Genomic DNA, 18,777 nt, shown 5'->3' with positions numbered 1-18,777 from the left:
AAAGCCTCTTTTATCTGCATTCTATCTCTAACTCTCATACGTATTTGAAAAATTCATCACCATATAAATATTTAGATCAAGTTTAAAATATTTTCAAGAATAAATATTTCATATATTTCCCATGTTTTTTAAAATAAATAACAAAACTCAAATATTTGATATGAAAAAGTAGGGTGAGTTTTTCTTCCTCAATTGTTGCTATAAATACTGTTTGAAAACACGGTGTAAACTACGTTTCTTAAAATTTTAATTTTTTTGTTAAAAATTATTTTTTTTCATGTTTTGGATCGTTTTGATACGCTAATCTCAAAAATAATTTTTTAAAAATAAAATAAAATTATTTTAATCATTTAGCACGGAAAATCATTTTAAAAAATAACAAAAACTATACTTCCAAACAAGTTTTTTTTCTGTAAACCAGTAAATAATCCAATGATTTAAAAATGCTATACGGTCCCATATAATTAAAGTAATCTAACTGACTTAGTATAATTTTGTCACCACCATAGATTATATTACAAGCAAAGCTAAGTTTTGTCATTAAAAACAATATCAGATTAAAAAAATTAAAATTAAAATGAATTTTAGTCGAGTATGTACATCAAAACTATTTAAACAAACTTTTATTATATTAATTTAAACCCTAAATTAGGATAAATTAATCCTAAAAAAAAAAGACGTCAGTTGATCAGCTTGTTGTATAAACTTTAAAAAGAGTAGTTGCAAATGTAGCATTCTACAACTTCAAAGCGGCTCTCCCTTATTGATGTCAAAACTGGTTTTAGTTGCTTTCGAGTGTACAGTACTTTGCGATATAATTGATTTTCATTTAAATGTGAATCATTTGGTACCATTGAATAAGAGAGAGGATTCCTCCATTCCATCAATGAAATCAAAGAATAATCCCATCATCACATGTGGGTCGTGAATCGCTTCATATATATGCCCGTTCTGCTGACTTTATGCCGCCCTCATAATTTCCATTTAAATAGAAAGATAAAGATGCAATGAAATCTTTCCAAGAAAACCCATATATCAAAATAAAAAAAAAAACCCCACACATTTAAACATAATTAATTTATTATGTTCAAGTTAATATAAAGAACTTGGTATAACTGGGTGTTTATTAATATTAAAATACTGGGTGTTTGTTATAGATTTTTGAATAATTAATCGAATACCAATTACTAAGATTCATTTATTTTAGTACTTAGGAGTTAGGACAGCACATATTATTTTTTGAAATCGCATTCGCAGCACTCTATTATAATTATAATTTATTTATTTATTTTATCGACTCTGTTATAGTTAGTTGACTGGTTATTGTCAACTGGCCATCTTTCACCAGCTTTCCAAACATTCCACCAATGCAGTGAGTGCAGTAGGGTTTCAATGGAGAAGAAGCCAAACTCAGTGGAGAGTAAAGAAGATGAGTAACGTCCTTGTTTACCCTGTCAAGGCTGTCATCCATTTGTCGTCTTGCCTTCTCATCATACTTGGGAGATTCTTCTCCATGGAAGTCAAACCTCGCCATTTAGTGCCGGCTTTGTAGCCCTGCCGCCAAGTGAGGATTAACAGTGACAACAATCCCATAATCTTCATGTGTTGAAGCTTCACCATGCCATCTAGAAGGAGAAAATTCATCATTCATATATATATATATATATATATATATATATATGTTGTGCATATTCACTCTTTTTTCTCTAATTAGGACCACAGCTCGCAAATCATTTTTATTTTTGAAGCGGTCATGAGTTGAGTTTGACTGATTTACAATTATAAAAATAATTATTACGGCTGAAATTATCTACAATACTTGAAATGATGAAGGAAAAGAAGGTTATTTATTTATTTATTTTTGTTTTATACTCTTATCAATATTCCACTTCTACAATAATAGTTTTATTTTTTCCAATCTCAATCCTATAATCTCGAAAGTTTTAATTAAAACCCTTAATTAAACAAACTATCAACTACTCACGTTTCTTCATGTTATTCTAATAGTTTTTCTTGTTTTCTCTCATTCTTCCTCTCAAATCCGATATTTCAAAAAAAAAAAAAATAATACTAAGAAAACTCAAAAAAAAAAAGAAAAGAAGCTATTTAATGATTAGGGGTAATATTGATCTCTTGAAAACTAGAAAGGTAATACTTAAAATATAGGGAGAAAAGTGAAACATTGATGAATCTATAGGGACAGAAATTAGGCCTACCCCACAAGATGAAACGACCTCTCTTTCTTCATCTTCTTTGTTAATACCTGTAGAAGGTTAAGTCTTTGTAAATGCACGTCACAGCACACAAATATAACTGAAGATAGAGAGAGCCAGGTATACACATTTTACTCAAAATTTCTCATTCAAAGCTGTCTCGTTTAGTGCCTTTTTTTTATTATTTGTTTGTCTCTATAGAATCTGAGAAACCGTGTAGCCAGCTTTCTGGCTCACCTACCTCACTAACTATCCCTTAAAGAGACCAATTCTGTGTCATAATATATTTATAAAACAAAAACAAGTGAAAAAGATTACGTCTTTTTTGGTTTTAAAAACCATTGAATTTTGGGTTTTGCTTGTATTGTTTCTTGGGTTAGTGGGGTCCATAGATTTGAGTTTCATTGACAATGTTGTAGGAGATAGATTTCACCAAAACACACCTCCAACAACCGCATCACCAACAACCCTTCTCTTATGTTCTCTTAATAACCTTGTTGGAGGGGGTGTTTTGTTTAGTTTGGTTTTTTTTGGTTTGCATTTGCATTGTGAAATTTGCAGTCCATTTCACTTTTTAATGGCTGCTTCTCACATATGGGTTAGCCCTTTAAGGCCTCATTCTAATGTAGGTGTGTCAGATTTGGGGTTAAGGAGATGTGTGGATTTGAGGTGCAATTGGGATCTTGAGAGGCTCCCTAGATGGGAATGTTGTTGTTTGAGTGTTTTGGCTCAAAGAGCTATCACTCCTGTTGAAGATGAGAAGCCTTTAATTCCTCAGGTGGAGACTTCTGAGGCAATTGATCAGGTTCAGAACACTCAGTCCAGGGGGTTTCATAAGGATTTGAACCTTCTTCCTAGTGAGTTATTGCATTTTCATTCACTGTTTTTCTTTGTAGTTAAGCCGTTTTTATTCCTATTGGATTTTTATATAGTGAACTGATGTTTTATGTTTGTTAGCTTTTTGTGCACTTGGATTGCAAAACAGCCTGCTTTAGTATAAACTAAGACCTTGCTTCCCTGGTGGATTACTAATTAATACGTGTCTGTAGTTTAACGATCAATTTGGTTTGAACCTGAAAACCAAAACATAATCCAATTGGCTGGCAACGCAGATTGATTTTCTGTTTTGTTCTGTAGTTTTTAGCAAATGCTATTGTGGCTATAGATGAGATTATGGATGAATTTATCTTTTTTAGCTGATGGAATCAATGGTGTGTTTCTAAATATATTTGGAGGATAACTAATGATTTGAAGCTATTACGATGATTTTGTGTGTTTGACCAATTTATGGGAAGAAGATTTATTTAGAATCTTGAAATGCTATATAAGATGTTGATGGTGTTGGATGCGCGTAGAGTGCAGGCATTCAGGCATTTCTAGGCTTATATTAGAAGAAGATTTTGTTGAGAATTTTGAAATTCCATATATAAAGCTTTATTCAGAATTTTGAAATGCCATATAAGATGCGATAAAGTTGGATGCTTGTAGTGTACATGCATTCAGGCATTTCTAGGTTTATATTGGAAGAAGTTTTTACTGAGAATTTTTAACTTCTATAGAAGGGGCTAACCATGTTAGGAATGCTTGTCGAGTGCATGCATTTGAGCATTTCTTGGGTTAATTGTCATGTTCTGCATGCATAATTGGTCTCATGATCGATCTTTATGGTAGCCTAATATTATTTCTTTTCGATCATTAATGTGAAATCAGTGGTTTCCATATTTGTATCAGTTTGTCCAGTACTCTGGGTATGTTAGATCTTTTGGAGGTTTGTGATAGATCTTGTTCTGATATGTAAGCTTCAACCACATGGCGGATAATTACCATGTTGCCTATTAAGGTCGACCAAGCAATAATAAACTGTGCCAGTACAATAATGACAAAGAAAATTTATTAAGCTGGGGCGATTTCCTAAACTCTAACAAGTGTTGATTGATCTGTTTTGCATTTTTGCTATGTGTTGCAGAACCGTTATCTGCTACAGATCTTTTTTCTTCTCCTCGAAATGGTGCAAAAGTACGGGTTGCATATCAGGTAAGAACTTAAATATTCTTCACTCAAACATCCATGTCTTTTATGCTATTCTTCAGCTGGCTTTGGTGCCCATTTTAGGGGATGCCAGGTGCCTACGGTGAGGCTGCTGCGCTCAAAGCATATCCAAAGTGCGAAACTGTCCCATGTGAAGAGTTTGAAGCTGCTTTCAAGGTTCAAATAATTCCTATGTATCACTTTTCTTGCTGAACTAATCTACAAATGATTGTCAGCTTGTCACCGATATTCTTGTCTACTCAATTGAACAGGCAGTTGAACTCTGGCTAGTGGATAAAGCAGTCCTCCCCATTGAGAATTCAGTGGGTGGCAGCATCCACCGCAATTATGATTTACTCCTTCGCCATAGGCTGCATATAGTAGGGGAGGTGCAGATGATAGTTAACCATTGCCTTTTGGGATTGCCTGGTGTACAGAAGGAGGAATTGAAACGTGTTTTGAGCCACCCCCAGGTTAGTTGTTTTATTTCTTGCATTTTAATCTGTTATCTTTTTTGGTTGTTGTTGTTTCAAAGTCACAAAACACTGAAGATTGTGGTATGGAATGAATACTGGAATGGGAAAAATTATCTAACACAAGACACTGTGAACTCTGAATACTACTCCCCTCTCTTACATTTTAATGGGGTCAGCATATTGTTTTTCCAAATAGATCCCATATGAAAGTTAGATGAGGGAGCTAAACACCCAGTTTCCTGATTAATTTTCTGAAAATGGTGTGTGCTGCTTGTATGAGACAGTAAATCATGGTAATTTTCTTTAGAATGTTTGCTCTATGGAATGCAATAACATGATTTTGCTTGAGGAGTGCATCAGATTACAAATAAAATTTTGATTTTCTGCAAATGTTATGTCATTACCATTTTTTCCCTTTACTAGTTTAACTAATAATTGTTGGGATCACTGTTTTTCTTTTATTGATAAACTAAGTGATACTAAATGATTTCAAAAGCCAAAATTTGTATGCTGGAATTTATTGGTAGTTTGATTTAGATTGGGAGATGCCCTCCAATGAGTGTTTTTTTGGTAACTTTGGTTTTGTTTTAGAAAACATTTACTGATGTACACCATAAGATCCATCAATATGTGGTCAAAGTGCTTGTGAAATTCCATTTATTAGTGAAAACTTTGAAACTGATTCCATTAAGGTGATTGTATCTAAACTTGTACATCACCTGTTAACTAGTGCTAATCCAGCCAAAGTAGGGTCCTGACAGCGTGATCTAATTACTTTCTGAACTTTTGCTTCCGACATTTCAAGCATGTTATCTCTAAACTTCATATGAGGCCGACTGGTTATGCTTGGACTTTTTGGCTAAATTCAAAAATTTATATGATGCTGTATTAAAAAATATTCTAACTTGTAGGCACTTGATCAATGTGACATGATATTGACAAAATTAGGTGTTGTCAGAGTTAGTACTGATGATACTGCAGGTGCTGCTCAGGTAATTTTCAGATCTTTTTAATCTTGTTTTGACCAAGCTTGAATCATGCTATAGACTGTCTATGTACTAAATGTAAAAGTGTTTGGAGACAGATGGTTGCGGCAAGTGGTGAAAGAGATTCTGGTGTGATTGCTAGTGATCGTGCAGCAGACATCTATGGCCTTAACATTCTATTGGAAAAAATCCAGGCAAGACTTCTCCTTTAAGTTTCCCATGACTGTTTATCACATGAATTTTCAAATTAAATACATTCCTCGTACTGAAAACTTAAATTGTTATCACATGCATTTACTGAGTGCTGATTTATTAACCTCACCTGCTTGGTCATTTATTGACAATAACAGCCAAACATATGTAATCTTGTCTCCACAGATGCGATAATCTGCAAAGCAAAGTAAAAGATGTTATTGTTGCTCTTTTGTACCAGTTGGTCCATTGGCATTTTGGCTAGCTCCCCCCTCCTCTCCCTAGTATGAGTGGGGGATTCTATCCCAGGTTGCTTGGTATCATCCCAAATGGCTTTACCAGCTAAATTTGCTAGGACCTACATGTTCAAGCTATCTGAGGCAACATCTGATTAGATTCTAATCTTGTCACTTATTTGCTCTTTTACATGTTAATGGGGTTGCTGAAAAGATCTCTCTTGTGGAGAATGCCAATTGGAAATATGTGCTAGTCAGCATGTTTGTTAAGCCACAACCTCTAAAGATGCTCACTCATTGACATTCTCAGAAAATCCTAATGATTAATTTCACAATGTTAGAAAACATGCTTTGAGATTCTATACATGCACTCTGGTTTATGCTTCTAAAGCCACCAAATATGCTGTGCAAATATGACTGATGTGTTTGGGATCTAGTCTCAGAGGAGTTCCGATTGATTGTGCCTATAAATATGTTAGCATGTACAAGATTGTCTTGAATGCCCATACTTTTGTTGTTTTGATTTTCAGTTTTGCAAAATCGAAATGTAGCCTAATTTTCTTCACTTACACATGTCAGGATGATGATGATAATATTACCCGCTTTTTGATACTTGCAAGAGAACCTATAATTCCAGGAACTGACAGGCCCCATAAGGTACTACTATCTGTCTCCCAGTGCTGTGTGCTTTCCGTTTACATATCAACAGAAATTTTGCTATAAACATTTGTTACCGAGTCATGATGTTTCCCCATCGTAGACAAGCATTGTTTTCACTCTCGAAGAAGGTCCTGGCATGCTGTTCAAAGCACTAGCGGTGTTTGCTTCGAGGGACATTAACTTGACAAAGGTAATTTTTTTAGATGAGATCATTTTTTTAGTTGTATCCAAAAACCAATTGTTCTCTCTCTCTCTCTCTTTGACCACCTTCCAGATAGAGAGTCGCCCACAAAGAAAGCGTCCATTAAGGGTTGTTGATGATTCTAACAAGGGAAGTGCCAGGTAAGTGTTAACCCTTTTTTTTTTTAATCTTTTTATCATTGAGACTTGAGTCATTCCCTTGCTCAAATTGGTGCTTAAAAGACACTGTTCGTCTCCATTTACCTTTGCATCCTAAGTTTTGCATGCAAAAGACTTACACTTAACTGAACCTACTTCTTGACGAGTGGAGTCTCATTTGTTCCTCGACTTCTCTGCAACTAAATGGTCCATGCTATCTTCTGTAGTTTCAGATGAAGATATCATTTCTTGATTTTTGGAGGATGTGTAACAGTAATGATGTATTTCTGGCAACAGGTACTTTGATTACCTTTTCTACATTGACTTTGAAGCTTCCATGGCAGAACCTCGGGCTCAGCACGCTTTGGCACATTTGCAGGTCAGTGAGTCTAAAATTTCCTGACACATCCGAGAAAACTCATCCCTGTTGAAGAAGCGAAACCCTGATTATATGCTTCTTCTCCTGGCTTCCACTTCATATTATTCTGCTTTTTGAATCTACTCTCTGATGTGCTGCCTATTTTGGTCTTTCGCATATCCTAAAACCATATGCCAGAACTTGTAAACTGAAACTTAATTTACTTTGAATCTTGTTTATCTTCATCCAGGAATTTGCTAGATTTCTTCGTGTTCTTGGCTGCTATGCAACAGATACAGCTCTTTAGATGGTCATCCAACCTGAAACAAAGAGATTATGATTCAGCTTTTGTTGCTGTACATATGCATGAATCAGATAAATCTAGAGTTGGAGACGAGATCCCTGGGGTGTCCTGGAAACGCTCTCCTTGGCATGATCTCTCCTCCATTTTCAATTCTCTTTCATAATTCTTTTCACTCCCCCAAAATTGGGGTTTCAAGGTGTAAGTTGTAACGATTGAAGGCCTAAATAGACTCTGGTGCATTCACACGGTTTCTTTAAACAATTAGTGCATGAGATGTGTATCCCTTTCACCCCTCCCCTAATATTTTTGGACCTGCAAGATTTAATAACATGGTCTTTAAAGCATTGATAGTTTTAGCCATGCTCCCTCTAGCTAGTGTAGTGTGTATTTGTTGCAATTTTTTTTTTTTTTTTTACGATTGTAGTTTGAAAAAATAATTTTTTTTAAGAAGCTATAAATTATAATTTTATTAGTTATGTAAAACCATGATATATATTGATTAATTAAATATTTTTAAATTATGATCAGAGCAAAACACAACAATGTTTCAACGGATCACTCCTAAATGAACAAAACCTAGATATGATTTCATTTTTTGGCAAATGTTGAAGCATACAAGACTGATGATCAATCCCGGTTCTTAAGCAATATAAACAATTTCATTCTACTGCAAGAGCATTTTGCCATGATTTTGAGCTGCTCAAAGCCTTTCCTTTCCTTTTTATTTACTGCTGTAAGGATCTTTTATGTCAAAACTATTTTTCATACATCAGAACTGATTAGGTTTATACAAATCATTTACATTTAAATTGAATATAGAAATTACGTTGGGTCAAAACTCAAATCATTTTATATGTAGATTGAATACAAAAACTACCTTCTTATAACCTATCATTCAATTTAAACTTGAACTGATTAGGTTTTTTAAAAAATAAAATTAAAGACAACTTTATTTTGATTAAAAAAAATGAATATTTTTAGTTATCTATAAATGATTTTTTTTCAGGGCTGGATTATAACCCTGAAAATGATACCTTAAAAAACAAAAATACTTGCTTAGCCTGAAAAGCCTTAAACCCAGCCAACATCTCTATCTCTCTCATTGGATGTGTCTTAAAAATTCCAACTCAGCCGAAGAACTGAACCTGCCATGGCTTTCACTTCCACTCTCAAGTTCCACACTTGGTTTCCCTTCCACCACCACCTAGCCTCTCACAAACCCACCTCCAATTCCACTCTTTCTTTTGCTACCACTAACCATGAGCCGCTCACCACGACCACCAACTCAGCAATCCGTCTATCTCCCAATTTCACTCCAACCCAACTCCTCCACTCCCTTCGCCGCGAAGAAGACTCCTCCGCCGTGATTCACCTGTTTTACTGGGCCTCAAAGCAGCCAAATTTCAAGCCCAGTTCATCCATCTTCAAGGAAGTTCTTCATAAACTTGGTAAAGCAGGTGAATTCGATGCAATGAAAGACATCTTGAAAGAAATGAAGATTTCTTTGTCTGTCATTGATAATGACTCTTTACTTGTTTTTATTGAAAGTTATGCCAGTTTTGGATTATATAATGAGATTCTTCAGTTTGTTGATGCGATGGAAGTTGAATTTGGGGTAGTGGCGAATACCCATTTTTATAATTTCTTGTTGAATGTTCTTGTTGATGGAAATAAGTTGAAGTTAGTGGAAATTGCGCATTCTAATATGGTTAGTAGAGGAATTAGGCCTGATGTTTCGACTTTTAATATTTTAATTAAAGCTTTGTGTAGAGCTCATCAAATTAGGCCAGCCATTTTGTTGATGGAGGAGATGGAAGATTTTGGTTTGTTGCCGGATGAGAAAACGTTTACTACTATAATGCAAGGGTTTATTGAGGAAGGGAATTTAGATGGTGCGATGAGAGTGAAAGAGCAAATGGTGGAAGTTGGATGTGTTGTGACTAATGTGACTGTTAATGTTTTGGTTAATGGGTTTTGCAAAGATGGAAGGATTGAGGAGGCGTTGAGGTTTATAGAAGAGATGTCGTTGAGAGAGGGATTTTTTCCGGATAAGTATACCTTTAATATGTTGGTTAATGGGTTGAGTAAGACAGGTCATGTTAAGCATGCTTTAGAGGTTATGGATATGATGCTCAGGGAAGGGTTTGACCCGGATATATACACGTATAATTCTTTGATTTCAGGTTTGTGTAAGTTGGGTGAGGTTGATGAGGCCGTGGAAGTTCTCAACCAGATGATTGAGAGGGATTGTTCGCCGAATACGGTTACTTATAACACGATTATTAGTACCTTGTGTAAGGAGAACCAAGTTGAAGAGGCTACAAAACTTGCTCTTGTCTTGACTGGTAAGGGGATTTTACCAGATGTTTGTACATATAATTCTCTTATACAAGGTTTGTGCTTGAGTCGAAATCATACCGTTGCAATGGAATTGTACAAGGAGATGAAGACTAAAGGGTGCCATCCTGATGAGTTTACCTACAATATGTTGATTGACAGCCTTTGTTTTAGAGGGAAGCTTCAGGAAGCTCTGAATCTGCTTAAGGAAATGGAAGTGAGTGGCTGTGCAAGAAATGTTATAACGTATAATACTTTGATTGATGGGTTTTGCAAAAACAAGCGGATTGCAGAAGCAGAGGAGATCTTTGACCAGATGGAACTCCAAGGGGTTTCCAGAAATTCAGTGACCTACAATACCCTTATTGATGGTCTTTGTAAGAGCGAGAGGGTAGAGGAGGCTTCTCAATTGATGGACCAGATGATAATGGAAGGGTTGAGGCCTGACAAATTCACCTACAATTCTCTGCTTACGTACTTCTGCAAGGCAGGGGACATAAAAAAAGCAGCAGATATTGTTCAAACTATGTCTTCCGATGGGTGTGAACCAGATATTGTCACATACGGGACCCTGATTGCAGGACTGTGCAAGGCAGGTAGAGTTGAGGCTGCAACTAAGCTCCTCAGAACCATTCAAATGAAAGGCATAAATCTGACCCCACATGCCTATAACCCTGTAATTCAAGCACTATTTAGACGGAAGAGATCAAAAGAAGCCGTGAGACTTTTCAGAGAAATGATAGAGAAGGCTGAGGCTCCAGATGCTGTCACATATAAGATTGTTTTCCGTGGGCTGTGCCAGGGTGGAGGACCAATTGGAGAAGCTGTTGATTTCGTTATGGAAATGCTAGAGAGGGGATATGTACCTGAATTCTCATCTTTCTATATGCTGGCCGAGGGACTCTTTGCTTTAGCTATGGTGGGAACCCTGATTAAGCTCATTGATATGGTCATGGAGAAAGCAAAGTTCTCAGACAATGAAGTAACCATGATAAGGGGTTTCCTCAAGATTTCGAAGTACCAGGACGCTTTGGCCACCCTAGGAGGCATCCTGGATAGCAGAAAGCCCAGCAGAGCTTACAGATGAAGAGGAGATTAGTACTCTCACCCATCAAAATGGTTAGGAAGAAAGTAAAAGCTTCAACATCCCACACTAGCTCCCTTGAATCCAGCAGATGTTTTCTTTTTGTGGCTTATTAAGTATGCCTTGTTAACATATAGCTTGGTTTTACATGTCTTGATTTTTTTTAAACTGTTTTGCTGCAAATTATGTGGTTTTATGAATTTTACCCTCATTTCATGATTTCTGGCATTTTTACTTATCTTATTTGGTGTGGCAGGTTTTGTTTATATATATAAAAAAGGAGTGATTTGGCAGACAATCAAGAAAAAGAGGACCAAAATAAACATCAAAGTCTTGGAATATCAAATAAGATAATAGGAATCAAATAATATATGTTTCAAAGATTAAAATAATAAAATAAAAGAGGGATTATGCTTCAAATTGAAAAAATACAGTTTTAATGAAGATATTAGAAGAGATCCTACACGGTTCAAGAAAGGAAAATAAATTAATTTTTAAGTACAAAGTTTCCAAATTCTGAGATCTTCATTCATTCAAGAAGAAATTAAAGAATTAAAAAGTCTTTCAATATTTTTCAATCTCACCAGGCCCTCAACACTAGAGCCTCCATAACCACTAGCACAAACCCCACACACACCAAACTGGACCGACTTTTCTCATACTATGCATTATCAGTACCACCACTCCTGCAATCATCACCATCACTCATGCTGATCCGTCAAGAACCAACCACCAAACAACCACCACACACTAGCTGCCCTTGCTCACGCAATCATCACAAAACCACCACCAAACTCGTATGACCTTTCTCTCACTCCTCACTAACATATCCAATACAACAATGCATAATCAATAATAGCAGTAGGGAAAAAGGCTTAGAGAAGAGAGAAAACGAGAGAGAGGAATCTGAGACTTCCCTTAGTAAGATTTCTCTCCTTGAGTGGTAGTGTGTATTTCAAAAGTGAGGATTTGATTGTGATGCCTTGCTGAGTCTCGAATCACTGTCTTATTTTTTTACCATTAATAACAAGCATTAATATACTGGACAGTTTCTTAGCATGTAAGTATAATATTTATCTTTTATTATTAAAAACAAACTCAAAAAAGCTTAATTTATGTAGAATATTGTTTTACAGTGATTTTTATTTTTTTCCTCGTATAATTAGCCCTTATCTAAAACATTTGCACACCAGTTAAGATTGCTAGTTTACGAATGAATCATTTTTCTTATTGTACTCTATTCAAATTCCATAAGCTCGCCAATATATCTCATGCGAAAAATAATAGAAAACTAAATGAATTTTAAGCTAGTCTAGTTCCGTCTTGGTTTTTCTCCTGGCCTTGGGAATGAAGCTGTCTTCTTTATGAGTTCTTTTTAGGAAGGCATTGTAAGTCAGGTTGACATCCAACGTCCAGCTTCCAGTATTTATAGATGAAGATGTTCCTTCGAGATATTATGAAAAGGCTTTTAAAGGATATCTGTTTTCCAACATTTGTTTGCATAAAGTAGAATCTAAATTTGTCTTCCTGGCCATGCGTATCTTTCTTTCCTTGGTACGTACATAATCAATCTACTTGGGATTGTTAACCAAGAATAAATCTGTTTCAAGGAATATGTGATGGCCCCAAAGGAGTTCGTTGCAGTCAACTGAAGTTTCCACGTCAAATACAAAAGACAAGAACTCCATGAAAATTTATTCTGTTTCCCCCTCTACTGGAGTTGGTAATTGTTACTAGTTTTCTTGGTTGCTATCCGATGGATTCAGCTATTCAGATACTGGCCGAATCTGCAATGAAGAGATGATTCGGCTTTCATCACCGTACGTATGTATGATCTAGATGAATCTGGAGGTTCAAGATAAATTAAGGGAATGTGCTGAAGGCATGATCTTGATTTTCTCTTTCAAAATTCTTTTCATTCCTCCTGATGGGAGTTTCTAGGTGTAAGGATTGGAGGCCTGGGTTCACGATTGTATACAGACAGGGGAATCCGGAGGATTTTCCATTATTCCTTTAAAAGTGTCATTAGATTACCATGCTAATCCATGAATTGAATAAAAAAAAGGTTTGAATTTCCTGCTCAGTCAAGAGAGTTGAGATTTCAGCCATGAATCTTGTATTATCGTTCAACTATTGTGGACTGGTTATCAGAATGCCTTCGAAGCATGCTCCCCAAACTTGCTGAACTGTCGACAGGAGGAGCTTATTCCGATTATATTGTTCATAATTTTTGCAGACTTTCAAGATATCTGTATCATATAGAGACTGACTTTAATTTCTTTCCGCAAAGAGAACACGATGAATTAGGTCCTTGAAGTTCCCGTGTTGACCAATCTCAAGCAACTGAAGTTGATAGCTCGTTTAAGCAATGTAGAAACCACACTTCTCAGCATCACCTCGTTGCTTGAGGCAGCTCCTTTTTAGCAGAGATGTATCTTGCAGGTATCTCTGCGTTTTTAATTTCTTGTTTCAGTTAGATGTTGATGGATCTTTCATAACAAGAATAGAACAGATCAAGCCTAAAAAGTGCTCTCATATTCAACACTTTAAGGTGGTGGAAATCCTTGGTATTGCAAGGTAATAACCATCATTATCAAAATCCCCCTTTTAACTTAAACTTTATGATGCCTACTTAAAAAGATTTTCAGTATCTTGATTCTTTAAACAATGGGGACCATTTTACAATATTCAATCAATTCCTCCTTAATTTTTTTCATGGATAAGCATGTATTTGAGAATTGAGACTAAACATGAGATGGGCCTATTTCCATGTTCATAAACTTTGGGATGCCTAATAAACACAAGACACATGGATGAAATCATGTGAAGGCTATCATATTAAGTTCAAATCACTGTATTGCCGTCAAATTTTTTATTTTGTTTTTTAAAAACTCTAAATTAATAATTTTTGTAGTGTTTTTATTGTTTTGATATGATAATATTAAAAATAAAAAATATTATTTTAATATATTTTTAAATAAAAAACATTTTAAAAATAATAGAATGGAATTGTCGAAAGCAATAACTCACCAGGTTCCAAAAGAATCCGAATATTATTTTTAGGAGGACTCCAAATAGTACAACCAAGGGATCGGTAAAAGGTCTTATGGCTAGTAGCCACAACTTTTTACTAGGAATTGACTCATCATTCAAAAAAGCTTTAGCAATGCCTTCGAAAGCAAAAAAATCTTTCCACGTTACGTGACTCTATCCAGTTCACTAACAATCAAACAAAGTGCCACGTTTCTCTCATTGTGTCCGTTACTCAGACCGGTCAAACACTAAGCTAACAGCGATGCGTCTTATTCCTCTAACGACTGATACATCTGGCTCGATATCTCACACCAAACCGACACAATCCAACACGTGGCAAACATCAACAACTTCACAACGTAACAGCCCCGTCACTCTAATATGCCTTATACATTTTAAATACCCGTCTAGGTACCGTACGCGACGATCATTTCAGCTCTCACTCTCCACTCTCCACTTTCTGGTAACATCTCTCTCTAATCTAAAAAATCAGGGTTTCGATTGAGTGATTAATTAATTAATTTAATGATTATCGTTTGATCTTGTTTGCTTAATTTGTGTGGTCATGGAGAATTGCGGTATGGCTGAGGAGGCAGCGAAAGCAGTGACGCCAAACGCAGAGTTGCTCGAATGGCCGAAGAAAGACAAGCGTCGTTTGCTTCATGCTGTGTATCGTGTTGGTGATCTTGATCGCACCATTAAGTGAGTAAATCTTTTACTTTTATTCGACGTTTTTTTGTTTCGCAGTTGATTTTCTCTTGATATGCAAATTTATGTGGAATTAATGTGTATAATATAAATTTAGATTTCTTATGCTATGTTTCGTTACTTTATGCAATTTTTTTAGTGGATTTAAGTACTTGATGGTGTGATATGGAACGAAGAAGTATGCATTTGATGTAAATAATTTGGATTTTTGTTTTTTGTGATTTTGGAAATTTTGGTAAGTTTTGTCTTTTTGTTGATGGTGTAGGTTTTATACAGAAGGATTCGGAATGAAGTTATTAAGGCACAGGGATATACCAGAAGAGAAATACTCCAATGCATTTCTTGGGTTTGGACCTGAAGAGTCTAATTTTGTTGTTGAATTAACTTACAGTATTTCCCTCTCAAAACCTGATCCTACTTTAGAGTTTTTTTTTTTTGGTGAATTCATTAGTTATTTATGGATGGTTAGTTGGTGAATTGTAAATTAGATGGGAAAAGGGTGGATTTATGACAGGTATTATGAATAATAGAAGAGATAAGCTGCAGAATCTCTTTATATTGTTGAGTGGGAGTGGATTCCTTGGTTTTTTTACTGGTTGCATGGATTTTGTTTGTTCCCTTTTTGTTTTTTTTTTTTTGTGATGTTCGAGCCTTGCTTTAGTAGCAAATAGGTTAGGAATCAGTAGGACTGGCATTAAAAATCATATATAGTCTTTTGATTCTTTCACCTCCGTGATTCTAGGAGTTTATATAGCTTGTTGTTGATTTACAGATTATGGGGTGACTTCATATGATATTGGAGAAGGTTTTGGTCATTTTGCAATTGCAACTGAGGATGTAAGTGTGATATTATGTTATTAGGATTAGATTTTTCCTTGGTGCTTGGAATAAATCTTGTGTTTCATGGTCTTTTAGGTTTATAAGCTAGTAGAAAAGCTCCGTGCCCTTGGTGGTAACATTACTAGGGAACCTGGTCCGGTCAAAGGTGGAGCATCTGTAATTGCTTTCGTGAAGGATCCTGATGGCTATGCTTTTGAGCTCATCCAGAGAGGTCCAACTCCTGAGCCCCTCTGCCAATTAATGCTCCGTGTTGGAGATCTTGATCGCTCTATCAAGTTCTATGAAAAGGTATAACTGGTCATTTTACTTGATTTTTGTCTGTTCTGGGATGTTTGTGGCATGGGGCAGAGCAATTATTTATCAGCAAAAAGAATGAAAGAATGTTTCGGCTTCTAAGTAAAGAATCCATTATATTTGGGTTAGTGATTGATTGGCCTGTGTAATAGATTACTATGTGCAAGCTCATCTTCAGGATGTTAATAAAGAAAGTAATTACACATTACAAATTTGTTTTGGCACAAGAAAAAATGAAGACTATGAATGTATTGCTCTTGAGCCAAATACCTTTTTTGGGTTGATATGCTGGGGGTAATTGGAGATTTATGATTACCCCTTCTGTTTAGTAACACAGTCAAGTCTATGTTCTATGCATTTTTGACGCTACAATGTTGCAGGCATTGGGGAACTTAGCAACAATACTAAATAACACGTTTGATTCAAGCTTCATGGTTTTCCTTCCGTGCAGGCATTGGGGATGAAGCTATTGAGGAAGATTGATAGACCTGAGTACAAGGTATAATGCTGTCTCTCAGTTAATACATAAATAGTAGGTGTACGCTTTATGCTTTGAGATAAGGATTAGGCATTTGGAGCTCCCTCACCTTGTTGATTCAATTTACAGTACACATTGGCCATGATGGGGTATGCTGATGAATATGAGACAACTGTTCTGGAATTGACTTACAACTATGGTGTGACTGAATACACCAAGGGAAATGCATATGCACAGGTTTGTTAAAATTTATTTTTCCAAGCTACTCGAACCCCTAAACGATTCCCTAGTTTAGACATTGATGACTCTGGTACTCCCTACAGGTTGCAATTAGTACTGATGATGTGTACAAAAGTGCTGAGGTTGTCAACCTTGTTACGCAAGAGCTTGGTGGTAAGATAACACGTCAACCAGGACCAATTCCTGGAATCAACACCAAAATCACCTCTTTTCTAGATCCAGATGGCTGGAAATCTGTAAGTTTCCTTTAATCAATTCTAGATTCCAAGTTTCTTTATCCAACTTATCAATTGAATAGTAGCAAAAAATGTGTCAGGTGAGACTTTTAAAACCAAAAATTTTACATACAATTAGGAAAATCCAGGACAAAATCCGAACCACAAACAATGTGAGTGGGTCCCAAATTCAGGTCACTGATAAATGGCTGATAATGTTCTTGGAGTTTTTCTTCTTGTTTTATTATTGTTGTTTAGCTTTTTTCAAACCATGTAGGGCCTGTTTGTGGATGCTCCTCATTAAAAGCATCTTTTAGTTGATTTTTACGGATGCTCCTGCGGTTGCCCCTTATTAACAAATGGGCTCGTAGCCCATTGGTTTGTTTTCCTTATTAGTTGTGAGTTGTATAAGAAGAATCAGGTGTGACCGGAAGTGGGAAAACCTAGTTGAATTTGTTTGCATATTGAGTTAATAGCTAGACTTGTACGGGTCTTATAAGATGAATCAGTTGTCCCAGCATGTGGGAAAATAGATGATAGTCACAAATGGCATGTGAGATCTTGCAGTTGTATATGTTGATAAAGCTTTGTTTGTTCGAGGTAGAAACATTTAGAAATTGGTACAAGATTGAGTGTAGATGTGCCGGGCCAGGCTTCCTAATTGGAATGTTAAATCTAGTTTCTGGTGTTCTGAACTTGCCTCAGATACGCAGATTTTAGTTGTGGCATCTGCATTATTATTATTTTTTCTTTACTGTATTTGTAGGTTCTGGTTGACAACGAGGACTTCCTCAAAGAACTCCACAAGGCAGAGTAATTGCATAAATAGACGATACTGGATCCTTTACTATCAAAGCTTCGCCATCTGCGTATGCATAATGATGCCAGTATTTGTGTATATATCCATGACAGCAGCCAGTAGCTATCCCAGTATGTGTCGACGGCTGCTGGTGCCCGGGGCTTCCAACTGAAATAAAATGTTTATTGTGGTGGTTTTTCGAGACTGTCTGGTTATTATCAGTTTCTCCTGCCTTCTCTGCTTACATTTTACCCTTGTGTGCTATATCAGGACAGAAGCTTTGTAGAACACGTAATCCCTCAATAAAAAGGACTGTTCCTAGAGCAAATGAAACTATTAGCCATGCGAAGCTCTTGACATGAGATCCTCCATAACAAAAATCCTTGAACTAGCAATGTCTCAACATCAAGATTTGGATCTCGGCATTCAAAAATGGCTCTGTACGGTAAACATTCCTCTGTCTTGTGTTTAGAAGGATCTTAAGCCACGGAGACCTTCCAAACCCTAAAAGAATCCATCTCTGCCTGAGAAAAATATGTTGTGTTTAGAATAATACATCTAGTTAAAAACAAACTGTAGAAGGGAAAAGATATAAAATACGCAATGCCAGATTGGCCTCCATTTCTCTGCCGTTCCAATGCAGAATGCAGTTACCAAGAAAACAAGGACGGTCAGCAGCATGCCTAACTTGGATTAGATATCTTTCATGGTGTAAAAACGTCATTCATGAGTAACAATAAGACCGCATAAGTCGTCAAATTTCGTATGAGGCGGTAAGACTAGTGCAGGGATCCTGGTATGGCAGGTGGCTGTAAGAACATCATTAAGGACAATGTTCTAGGTTTTATGGAGGAAAAACAGATGATATAGAACAAATTTGCAGAGAGAACAGGTAATTACAATGCGCATTGCCTAATTTATAGAACTCGTACAGGCTAAAAACAGAGAAAACAATAT

The 18,777-nt window shown here is 36.0% G+C and overlaps 3 protein-coding genes across 4 annotated transcripts; all 3 read left to right on the top strand.

Annotated features, from left to right (window-relative positions):
- The first annotated feature begins 2,349 nt into the window (after positions 1–2,349).
- On the top strand, positions 2,350–8,148 carry LOC118058959 (arogenate dehydratase/prephenate dehydratase 1, chloroplastic). Its single transcript, XM_035071774.2, has 11 exons — positions 2,350–3,070; positions 4,180–4,247; positions 4,326–4,418; positions 4,514–4,714; positions 5,629–5,709; positions 5,802–5,897; positions 6,711–6,788; positions 6,892–6,981; positions 7,066–7,133; positions 7,428–7,509; positions 7,739–8,148. The coding sequence occupies exons 1-11, from the start codon at positions 2,791–2,793 to the stop codon at positions 7,793–7,795; spliced, it is 1,194 nt and encodes a 397-aa protein (XP_034927665.1). The 5' UTR covers positions 2,350–2,790; the 3' UTR covers positions 7,796–8,148.
- Positions 8,149–8,830: 682 nt separating this feature from the next.
- LOC118058950 (uncharacterized) lies at positions 8,831–11,432 on the top strand. The gene has a single exon (XM_035071763.2). The coding sequence runs from the start codon at positions 8,943–8,945 to the stop codon at positions 11,214–11,216; it is 2,274 nt and encodes a 757-aa protein (XP_034927654.1). The 5' UTR covers positions 8,831–8,942; the 3' UTR covers positions 11,217–11,432.
- Positions 11,433–14,493: 3,061 nt separating this feature from the next.
- On the top strand, positions 14,494–18,025 carry LOC118058941 (lactoylglutathione lyase GLX1). Of its 2 annotated transcripts, none has more exons than XM_035071751.2 (9): positions 14,494–14,709; positions 14,818–14,948; positions 15,220–15,344; positions 15,727–15,791; positions 15,870–16,082; positions 16,540–16,587; positions 16,696–16,803; positions 16,890–17,042; positions 17,788–18,025. In XM_035071751.2, the coding sequence occupies exons 1-9, from the start codon at positions 14,509–14,511 to the stop codon at positions 17,836–17,838; spliced, it is 1,095 nt and encodes a 364-aa protein (XP_034927642.1). In that variant the 5' UTR covers positions 14,494–14,508; the 3' UTR covers positions 17,839–18,025. The 2 variants fall into 2 exon arrangements, with proteins under 2 accessions (XP_034927642.1, XP_073264784.1); XM_073408683.1 differs by having other exon boundaries at positions 14,683–14,709; positions 14,810–14,948.
- Positions 18,026–18,777: the final 752 nt, after the last annotated feature.

The sequence above is a fragment of the Populus alba genome, chromosome 4 (assembly GCF_005239225.2).
Source record: "Populus alba chromosome 4, ASM523922v2, whole genome shotgun sequence".
Lineage (NCBI taxonomy): Eukaryota > Viridiplantae > Streptophyta > Magnoliopsida > Malpighiales > Salicaceae > Populus > Populus alba.
This window is presented reverse-complemented; position numbering and strand designations above follow the sequence as displayed.